The following is an 11,840-nucleotide window of genomic DNA, read 5'->3' on the forward strand; positions in this document are numbered from 1 at the left end:
AAACAAGTTAAGTAAAGTAAGGTCTCTCGTAAAGTTTTTTAAAACAAAACATTGACGTTAAACGAGTCTTTATGTATATAACATAGATTAGTAAAGATACTTCGCTGCCTTGAAATTGAATGAAGCCACGGCTTATTAGTAAGTTATTTTTTTGAATTCTTGACAAATAAAAACATTTTTAGAGAAAATTTACGAATAAATAACTAATACTGCGTAATTTACATAATAAATAAATAATTATTTCAAATATTTTAGGGACATTTTAGCACGGAGACGTGGCAAAACTTTTTTACGCAACTATTTCAATTCCCAAAACTGGGTACTTTTCTTGTTAGGAGTGAGTAGTCTTTACTTATCTATGGTATAGAATTGAACTCTACAAGGCACTAATTGCCTAACTATATTGTTTTCTCTTCTTAAAAACAATTCAAACACAAACATAACGTATTTTGTGTCAGAAATGGCTTTGGAGATGAAATGTTTTAAATGACGCACTTCGATTTCTTTGTTGGCACAGTGGTGTGAAATTATGAATCAGCAGACAACGTACATATAGAGGATTAAGTAAGTAGGTAGAATACCTTAAGTGTTTTTTATTCTTGTTAATTGTCGCCTCTTTTTTACCTCTGTGATCTTATTTGGATACAATACAACTTTGCGTTTATTAAAACACGTTTTATGCAATGTATTATATATAAGGTGCATACTTTCTGGAATTTATACTACTTCTTGATGAATTTCATTACTTAGGTATATCACATATTGTTTGTACTTATGTTTTTAGATAATTTGTTCATTTAAATTGTAAGTTTTATTTTTATCTAAAATAAATTTATCATACATGTCTAAAAAGCAAATCATATGAAAGAATTTTACTAAAGAAAATGGATTAAATTACTGGTAAAGCAGAAATAGCTGGTTCTTATTTAAAATATCCTCTACGCTATCGCCATCAGTAGCGTGAAATTAAGGAGAAAACGTCAGTGTTGCTAGTTCAAGGTGGTTCATGTTACCAATACTGCAGACGTACTGCGAAATGTTTATTAGGTACTCACAATTCGCACAAAATAGTTCTTAAGGTTGAGTTCTTCTAAATTGAAAATAGAACACACTTAGTGACGATAATTTTGCCGCTTTATCCACGTTAACTTATGTAATTTAATACATAATATATATGATAAGATAATACATAATAATAAATATATATATATATGTATATATATGTTTTTTTTATTATTATGTATTATCGATATAAACCTAATACTAAACGCGCATAATCCACTAGAAGAAAATAATACATGTACCTATATTCTATTAGTTACAAGATATTTAGTAGGTATATAAGTATTTCACTGACATAATTAACTGCAGTTAGGTAAGGAATTAAATTCACATAATTTCGGCTCGAACGTATATAATAATAATATCGTAACTGTTAATACTATAAAATCAGATAATTGTACACTTTAGCCATAAATTATAAGTACCTATAAATTCTGAAAATCTGTAAGACATTGTATGCAAGTTTTATGGCACCAACCGGTTTCACAGCAAAAAGTTCATTGCCAATGTTTTTTATTTACTTTACAAGTACATATTGTATTTTTAACATTTCATTAACGTAAATGAAACATTGCACATTTTGCGTTTTAATAGTTTTCCTTTTATTACCATGTATTTATTTCGATGTGCGTTTTAAGAACTTAAAGTAAATCATAATATTCGTATTATGGTAAAATTCATTATAGCAGACAATTTTTTGCCAGAATCTGGTCCTAATAGCAGATAAATACCAGAAAAGTATCTGGTAGAAGAAGTACTTCAGTACCTATATTATTCACTTTGTCGAATCGTGTGTATGAATCATTAGCGGCACGACAAGCTAGCCGCAAACTCATCTAACGACTGTTCAATGTTGAACAAACACCGCTAAACACTCCACGCCATGATTCTACACCATTATGAAGTCCCAGTCTTTACTAGTTCCGTTCGTTGCACCCTCGACACTCCGCTCCGAGTGTCAGCTGTCGGTTGCTAGACTGTTTTAATTTTTAATCGGGAATCGACCTCGTTGAGCTCGTCACGTTAACCTTTGCTCAGTGTCAAACAACAAGCGAAGTTATAACGACATATAATTAAAATGATGTTAGTTAATTTAAAAATTAGAAAAATTATTCTTGAAATGTAAAAAAAATGTGAACAAAAAATAAAGACATACCTGTGGCGTAAGATCTGTAAGTGCTAACTTAGATAGTAAAATTAAAGAATTAATTAAATAATAAAATATTAAATTACATAAATAAAAAGTGACATCAGTTTTTGGAATGATGTACTTATCTGTATATGTGCACAAAAGTAAACGAACTTGGAGTATTTTCGATTGATATTTATGTGATACCGAGTACTTAGTGATCATTCTGCGTCTCAAACCCGGTGGTGCGCGGGCGCACGCCACGCGCGGCGATAACTGACATTTTATAAATAAGTAATCCGTTGTAAATAAACACTGATAAAATATCGTTAACATATGTAGAATAGTAAATGTGATTGGTTTAATATATAAAGTAATTTATTGTGCTTACAATAACAAAAGTGATAGTTTTATTAATATAGTGATTGTATAAATAAGGTAAGTGCTAACAACTTAATGGATGTTTTAGTATTAAATAGAAAAAATCATAAAGATGTTATGCAAAACGTAATAAAAAGTTATAGTTCAAACGTTTTCGTTCTTTATCAGTTGAAAACGTTGTGTCAACAATCAGTTATTTCGTTAATAGAGGACATATTCTAACAACTTTAACTGACATTGAAATGATTGCGTAGTAAGTACTTAATAGAACACTGACTAAAATTCAAAATAACACTGTAATTTATATTTCTCAATTTAAGACAGCACACTAGACAGCTAAAATCTTCGCTAATTAAATATTATTTACGCGAAAATATAAAATTATTACGAAGTACGAGTATTTTCTGTAATACTTTTGCAATCAGAATTATGTTACTTACTATACATTAATATATGTGTTAATACCTTGACTCTTACTCGACCTGTGGCGCTGTAAATTATTGAGCTATTATAGAAAATATTAAAAATTTAATGTTAATTTACAGATACTATAATTATTTTTAATAGATACTCTAAATATCAAGTTTCAAAATATGTATGCAAAACATATTACTTTCAAACTACCTGTTACTAACGTCAAAAAACTGCTTATTTATTCCCTGATACACTTAGATTTCACGTATTTATCTATTTATTTAGTAATAAATGTAAATGGATACACCAGAAAGTTATAAAAATGATATAGATGATATAGAAAAACTACTACATAGAACAGTTTTAAAAATCATCACGTCATGACTGCATTAATAAATATTACATAGTTCTACATAAAATGACTTAACGCAAATGCTTCTATTACCGTAAAATCTATTCTTTGTTACTGAACGTTATATAAGGTTACCTTCCTTGTCCTATGACTCTCGACAAATATTATTTGTGAATCTCTGCATCATAAAAATCCAATTATAAGCTATAGGAAGGTACACCAAATAACATGTTTTTGATATAAACTGGTTTAGAAATATGAGGAATGATTGGAATAGGAAAATTACCAACTGCTATATAGTGGAAGAACTATAACAATTAACTGTTGCTATAAATAAAACTTAAAAACAAATGTCTGGCATTTAAATATCACACAATTTCGAAGGTCAGCATTCATCTTAAACAATTGAACAGTTCGATTTTCATTTTAGATTCATTAACCGTTATACGTATTTGATTAGTAACTTCTTGATTTTTAAAGTGAAAATAAAAACGTGAGATGTGTAAGTATTTTGTGATTAATTGTTCTCGTCTCGTTTATAAGTGAGCGAAGGGAGTGAACTGTATTACTTATACCACTAAGTGATAACCTATTTAAATGAAGACTCTGTGATTCTATATTTTACTCCTATTCAATCCGATTCCAAGATTCCCTGAATATATAAGAACAATTAAGTTGAGCTTATATTTTTGTTGTTGTTTGTGTTTCGTGTAAAAAATATGTAAAATGGTTTTATTTGAGAACAGTTACTTTTTTTTCAATTAAACAAGGCATGTAATTTTAACTTTTTACCTTTATTATAGCAAAAATCATACAGTAGCCATTTTTCCTCAGACAAATCTCAGTGCTGATGATTAAACCTGCATTATTATGAGCGTGATAAGTTAGTTAAGTAATGAGTTTCATAAATACTAATTTATTTTTACAAGACATGACAATCTCACTGATTATTTAACTTAAAAAACTACTGCTTTAGAGTAGATTTAAAAAACCGAGATTGTACCGTGCGGTATAATTTTGTGTCCGAATTTATACGAGTAAGTAGGCACCTTCTAAACCGTTACTCATAGTACAAGGTGAAAGTACGATAAATAAAAAACTGTCCAAGTCAGAGTCGAATTCACTGTTCTATGCAAACTTCTGGAATGTTCTAAGTATGCCACACGGTGATTAATATTGCCGTATTGTTTCCAAACAAATATGTTTTCTTTTATTCTTTACTGGACTCTAAGCGCGAGATAATAGCACAAATTTAAATTGTATTTTTCATTATTTTTGAAACATGTGGATTTTGTAACATGTCAAAAAATACTATTTAATTATTTACTGTTATGTTTGACACACAGATAGTGTAAGTGTTTAGAAAGATAGACTCTTCTATGAAACGTAAATAGTAACTGGTGTTGAGTCAACTCTCATAGAAAAATAGAGAGATAACAAGGAAGTTATGTTGGCTGATGACGGAATATCACCACCTTTTCTTTATTAATATAATAGTACCAAACTAGCATGCGGTCCAGACAATAGTACGTGGTTACTGCCGCTCAGGATATCAGTAATCAATCGACAAGATAGGATTTTGTAGATCGACTTCGGCTTATAAAACCAGGCAGTCATGAACTTTAATGACATTCCCGTTTGCTTCTTTTACCTCTACTCCAAAAATTGTGAAGAATATTTTTAAATACCAAAATCACCTCATTTGTACCTTACGAGTGTGGTTAATAGCCTCCGTGCACGAACTGCATTCTAATGGCCGTCATTAGAAGGGAAAATGAGAGCAACATTGAAAACTAAAATATGTTTTGCGTAATCCCTATCCTACTCTATTGTTATGATATTTATTGTGCAAAGTAAGTGAGCTAAGTTAGAAAACAACAAACAGCGAAGTTAGACAAAGTATTGACTCAACTTTACGAGGTAACTGTCTTTGTTTCTAAATAACAAAGCAAATCGTGCATGTATAATAATAGCTATTTGATTTTAGAGATGTAAGGTGTAGAGTCATTTTCATAACTTATTTGTGTAGGAAATATAAAAGTCCGAATGTATAAGTTAGCGTAATTTGAGCCCCCTGAGAGATTGCCACATATTTTCAAAAGTGAGTAATGTGTACCTTTTTTTTTACGAGGGGGAAACCTTCAAAAGGCACCCAGTGACGTGGGAGCGACACGGGGTTATGTGGGATTCTTACCGCACTAAAACCTCCCCGGTGGCCGTCCTCAGCGTTGCCAAGAGGACTTCGGGATCTCCTACGGAACGCAACCGGAGTCCTCTGAACGCGTTGCCCCTCGGGCTCCTCTTACGACAGGCAGGGTATACCGGGGGGTAATGTGTACCTAAAAACCTGCACTTGGCTAGATTTTAAGAGATCTTCTTAGAGGACCCTTTATAAGGAATATTCTAAGACTACACGCGAGCCACCGGACTATAAAGTATTAATGATGATAAACCTAATAATTATAAGACACACCATTTTTGTCACGGATTTTTTCTTCAACCAGAAGATATCTTCGCAAGATTAAAGGTTAAGGTAAAGAAATCCCTGACCCTGACTTAGCACCAACAATACCGTGAAATATTTAAATGCTTATTAAAAATATATTTATATTGTACAAAAAACACTTACGTAATGAACAAGATACATTAAATTATTTAATAGTACATTATATATTTTAATACTTGCTCTCCAAAGCAAATAAACGACATAGAGTAATTTAATTACCTTAATGTAATTTTATTTATAGCTATTATATTACGTTTATGTAAATGTTTAATTTAATTATACATACATTATATAGCGTGTGTGCACAAACGTAACAATTATACTTCTTTTTCTTATTTTTTTCTATTTAAATAAGTTTTAACTCGGCAAACTGACAAAAAAAAATACTACAAATAAATTATGTGTTACATCGGCACGCACACATTCGTTCCACACTGAAAATACACTCAAATGTTTTCCCAAACGGACTTAAATAAAATAAACTTAAAAATCAATGTTGCACACATTGTTGCGCAAGAAATAAAATCACTACTTACAAAATAAATAAATACATAAATATAGTTCAAAAAACTAAAAAACACGATATTTATGATAAAATCAACTAAAAAGCTTTCGGTATTCTATTTCATTCTTTCATACATGCAGGGTAAGATAAGGATGTATGTTGATATCTTTCTACTGAAAAACGGAGTTACTCACTGACAAACATACAAGTAAAGCTATTATAAAGCGTGTAAAAATGATTGGTAGGTACATGTCATATAAATCGATAATAATAATCGAAAAATCGTAAAATTAATCATTTTTCTCCTTCGATCTTTTCTCCCATCCTGGCGGCCTATTCTTGGTTTAATTGTTTAACATAACTTACATTTTGGTTATCAAGCGTTACCGTATACTAACTCTTGTGATGTTAGAACGGAAGAATAAGGTATACAGAAATCCGGTAAGTCTAGGATAGGTAAATAAGAAGTTGTTTCGATACAAATATTTTCACCTGAAATCCGTAACAGCATTATGTTGCAAACATCATTACATCTAATCTTCGTCATAGGCAACAAAGTAGTCGCGGTATTCGCTAACGATCTTTTAATACGTGTTGCTTCACTCAACGTTTATAGCAATATATCATTATTATTATTGTTATTTAACTTATAAAAACATATGTCACACACATATATAATGTTAGGAAACGTGTGCGTTTGCGAAGCAAAAAGTTTCTTATGTCAATATTATGTAATTGTAAATTATTTATTGTGTCTAAATGTTTATGATTTCTGGTTAATGTTTTACTAGTCTTTTATATTTGCATTTGTTTTTGTATTTTGCATAAGTTTAGAAACGATTGCATGTACCTAATATTTTAGAACATCCAATAAAAATTTTTCGTCAGAAAATTTTAATAAACAAAATATCCATGAAACCACCTCGAGCTCCATTTATCATAGAATCGCAACTTTACATAATGGTTACGAGATGATTTAAGCCACACATTTAAACTACAAACTAGCTATTATCGACGTAACCAACAAGCTCTAGGTGCGGTAATTTTTAATTTGCGATTCTGAGTGCAAATTACTGCTATATATGTAAGTTTTATGTGTGCACTACCGTGCTGTATACATGACTATGTTGAGACCCAAATGTTCAAAAGAATTTAGAATTTTCTTAAGAACTTAACTTTTATGTAGAATAAAGTACTTACTTGTAAAAACAAAGTTATTACACTCATTGTTGTAAGAAAGGTCTTATAAGTAAAAGTAAAGCTTCTAAGTGAAGTTATTGAGTAATAAAACATTAAATACATAGTTCACTTTCTCTAAGGCCACTTCACGCGTAGGTAAGCGTAGACGACATTCTTAACTTGTCTTATTTTTAACCAACTTCCTGAGTATAATTCACTTTCATATTCCGCGTGTCACAGAAGCCACTTTACTGTGGGTGGAGGTCCCGGATTTGATTACTCCCAAAGCAAAAATCTAAGTGTGCGAATTTAAATATCTGCTGTTGTCATTTTCTGCAAATACAAAGCAAAGTTTTCTGCAAATAAAAAAAACCTTTTTTTCATATTCGAGTACCTACTAGAAGATCACAATATGGGAATCCTTTTGGTAATTTCTTATTTGAATCATTAATGTAATTTCGTTTTTTTTTATTTCCCAGCTACAATGCCTTTCATCGACATTGCATTTCAAGCGGAGGTCAGCAGATACGAGGATGCAGAGTTTGAGGAGTACGCGCGGCGGAATTGCGACGAGGACCCACAGAACAGGAGTCGAGTAATCGAAGAGTTTCGTAATATGATTTATGGTAAGAGACAAAAGTATTTGCATTTCGTTCTTACACAAGTATATAGAAAGAGTACGCTGCTGTCTAATCACTTCTATATACATAATTGGTTCGATGTAACATCTTTTATCATGACGTCACTGCTATGTCTATCTCGTTCATAAGTATATGTTTTATCTTGCATTTCTTTTCGTTGTCGTACTAAATGACATGTGGAATAGTGCTATTTCATTTTTAAGTGAAACCACAAGCGAAAAGCATATTGACGAAAATTCATAACCGTTCCATACATATGTATGTAAGAACTTACATCTCATTGTTGTGTTCCATCTCATTTACTCTGTTTTATTCTTACGTAACAATGGACTTCGGGTACCCGGCAATCATAAATATCATTATCTATATCTATTCCTATTCGAAACAAAGTAATGATGATAGTCCCTGTAATTACATGAAATATGGCTACTTTATATTTTAAAATATATATAGAGAATAATCAATTACTTTAAATTACATTGCTTACCTCTGATGATATATTTTTTATATGTTGAAATTGGACGCAGCTGTATTTTAAAGTAGGTACTTGTGTAAAGGTTAAGAACGTGAAATCTGCTGCTTTCTGCTTAAATAAAAAATAGAACAAGTTTAACATACCAAATGTCTCATGTAACTAGAACTTAGAAATGGTGAATTTCATGAATATTTCTGGTATTGATGCATAGTTAACGGTGTTTACAGAAAGAGGCGAGTGCAGTCCTCGGCGCATCGACGACGCCTACCTTCTACGATTTCTGCGATGTCGGCGGTTCATTCCCGCTTTAGCTCATAAATTGGTATGTCATCTTCAAGGTTTTATTTTGAAACTACCAGTTCAGTATCATAGGCTATTTCTAATTTCAAAAAATAGGATTACGATAGGACCATTGAACTTATAGGATTAACCCATATGTGTCATGGAAAATTTTACTTGAAATTTATATAATACAGAAAAAAATCAAGTATTTTTTTCTTCTTCTTCAAATCACACATTCATTCACATTCTTTGTTCAAACAATTATTAGGTATAACATGAAATTATAAAACGATAGAGTTAGGAAATACTCAAAACATCCGGTCACCAACCGATTGTTATGGATTCCTTGACATAAAAACTGGCGCCTTTCACACACCATGGTGTATCAAACGGAGGTATAAACTAAGTTTCATTCACGGCCACTACCATAGTACGAAAATCCAATTATGCTATGTCATGAAGGAAATGATGTCACGGCTATATTTATGACAGATGTTCGTACAATATGTTGTGTACACGTGGATTGTAGGTTAATCAACCTACAACACGTACAAATCCTTTTGTCAATTGTGTTCAGTAAATTGGGTTGATATAAAGCAAAATTAGTCTGCATGTAAGAGTAATGCAACACTTAAATATTTATTTAAAAGTAGATTGATTGTCTGTATTTCCAGATGGTGCGATACGAGGATTTTCGGCGGAAAAATGCATACTTATACGAATGTAGAGCTTTTGGGCTGAAGAGTGTGAAGAAAGTATACGCAGGCACCTTCCCCGACAGTCCCGTCAATGGAAGGATTACTCTCATGAGATTTGGTAAATAGCTTCCTTATATTTTTTACTAATTTATGCTTCCATCTTGAATTTGGTCCATCTACGGAATTTAAAAATTACATTTTTTTTATTCCTCTACTTCATTAAAGGGATTTCGTGTGAAAATGTTCTTACTTATTGAAGATATCAGTTTATTCTTAAGAGATTTTGTTAATTTTCATGATGAAATTAAATTAAACATTCTTATTAACAATGTTTGGTCATATACTTATCGCAATTTCTTTTATTTGAAATATAAATAATACATCATCAATGTACAAAATCTTTTAAAGTAGTTTTAATGTGTAACTACAATTTTTGTTTAAGAATAATTATAGTTTAATATTTCATTTAAGTTTATAATATATAAAACATGAATATTTATATTTATATACTATGAATATTTATAATACTACTATAATATTTTAATGTGAGCCCTAAATAAGTACTATTTCTAATTCCTCAGGTCGATGGGACGTTGACTCCGTGCCAATAGTGGATGTAGTACGTTGTGCTCTCCTGATGGACGAGATTGCGGTGATGCAGCCCAAACTGCAGATCCTTGGCGTCACCATCATCGTAGACCTCGAAGGTCTTAGCGTGAGGCACGTTCGGCACCTCACGCCCACTATAGCCTACCAAATCGTCAGCTTGATGGGGGTAAGTTAATTAAGTTAGAAATCTTAAATCATAAAAAAGATCATAATTACCTGGTATATTTCCCTTTCATTAAGCGGAAATAATTATTTTGTAAGCTTTTAATTACTTTAAGTACAGTTAGTTTATTCTGCACATTAAATCGTGTAATGTTTTCATAAAAATAAAAGGTTTTGATTCTCTAATACATGTTGTGAAAATAAACATTTGTTATATTCAAGAGCTTGCTGTTTCCTATACGTTCTCACTGGAAAACTTCACTTTATATTATCATCTCTAGGGACACTTATCGTTCATTAAATTTGCACATTACAAATGTACATTTACAGCTTACAGCTATTATTTGTTCATAAAATATTATTTAGGTTAAGCCTGTAAATTACATGTTACGACATAAATAAATAAATTTTATATCTACTAATGTAAAATTTCAAACTATTTGTGTTATTCTTTGGCCTGATTATCAAAACCTCAGAGATTACTTTTCTGAATGCGACGCGTAATTACCTCATGTAGCTACTACATGTCATTGTATAGACCATGCTGCCAAAAAGATTGGCGCCCGCTCTACTAATCTATTTAAATTGTCATTCCAGGTCTCCTTCCCGCTCCCGAACCACGGGCTCCACATCGTGAACTACAACTGGTTCCTCAACACATTCTTCTACCTCTTCAAACAATTCATACCAGGCGCAGCGTGGGAACGCCTCCACTTCCACGGCTACGACATGAGCTCCTTACACAAACACATACACCCCAAGTACCTGCCGCCCGAGTACGGTGGTTACTGCGAGCATGTTGTGTCTATTGAAGAATGGATCAGGAAAATAGATATGTATAAAGACGACTTCATGGCGCAGGAACTTAGAAATTTGGGTTTTACTGTTGATTAGAATTTTGTTCTATTTTTTTTTAATTTGATCGACGAGAGCCTTATGCATATTATGCATAGCCTATTCCTACATAAAAACAGTTTCCCTGGTAAATAACTACTACCCACATAACCCACATTATCAGAACCTTAAGTAAACGAGAGACCATGTATGTAAAACTGCAACACAATAGTTAAAACAAGTACATATTAAGACTTAAAAATAGTAATAATAAGTATTGTAAGTTATAAAAGTGTAGTACAAAAGAATATTTACAATTAAGACTAAAATTTTGGATTTAACATTTAACTATTTTGAATGGGAAGAATGTTTCTGTTATCAATTAACATATATGTATTATGTAATGCAATCGTAAGTTGCATGACATAATATTTAAATCAATGGATATTTTCTTGACATGGAATCAGTTGATCTTTTCTTGCTTTTATGTAATATTGTTACTAGATTTACTATGAGTATATTGTACAACTTTAGTATTTTATATGATTTTGTATGTAAAGTGTAACTGAAATAAAGAAATGTTCCTATTGGTTATAGTTTCATTCCTTTAA

General features: G+C 31.4%; 1 protein-coding gene across 2 annotated transcripts; it reads left to right on the forward strand.

The window, feature by feature from the left end:
- The first annotated feature begins 2,213 nt into the window (after positions 1-2,213).
- On the forward strand, positions 2,214-11,435 carry LOC140749067 (clavesin-1). Of its 2 annotated transcripts, none has more exons than XM_073082087.1 (6): positions 2,214-2,234; positions 8,008-8,154; positions 8,872-8,966; positions 9,601-9,742; positions 10,206-10,399; positions 10,993-11,435. In XM_073082087.1, the coding sequence occupies exons 2-6, from the start codon at positions 8,013-8,015 to the stop codon at positions 11,287-11,289; spliced, it is 870 nt and encodes a 289-aa protein (XP_072938188.1). In that variant the 5' UTR covers positions 2,214-2,234; positions 8,008-8,012; the 3' UTR covers positions 11,290-11,435. The 2 variants fall into 2 exon arrangements, with proteins under 2 accessions (XP_072938188.1, XP_072938187.1); XM_073082086.1 differs by lacking the exon at positions 2,214-2,234 and adding an exon at positions 2,262-2,629.
- The last annotated feature ends 405 nt before the right edge of the window (positions 11,436-11,840 follow it).

Source organism: Epargyreus clarus, unplaced genomic scaffold (assembly GCF_041222505.1).
Source record: "Epargyreus clarus isolate Ecla_fem2 unplaced genomic scaffold, WU_Ecla_fem_2.2 ptg000017l, whole genome shotgun sequence".
NCBI classification, from domain to species: Eukaryota; Metazoa; Arthropoda; class Insecta; order Lepidoptera; family Hesperiidae; genus Epargyreus; species Epargyreus clarus.

Coding starts and splice junctions, on each gene's coding strand:
- LOC140749067 (XM_073082087.1), top strand. CDS start 8,013: ATGCCTTTCATCGACATTGCATTTCAAGCGGAGGTCAGCAGATACGAG. Junction 8,155..8,871: donor GTTTCGTAATATGATTTATG/GTAAGAGACAAA, acceptor CGGTGTTTACAG/AAAGAGGCGAGTGCAGTCCT. Junction 10,400..10,992: donor AAATCGTCAGCTTGATGGGG/GTAAGTTAATTA, acceptor TTGTCATTCCAG/GTCTCCTTCCCGCTCCCGAA.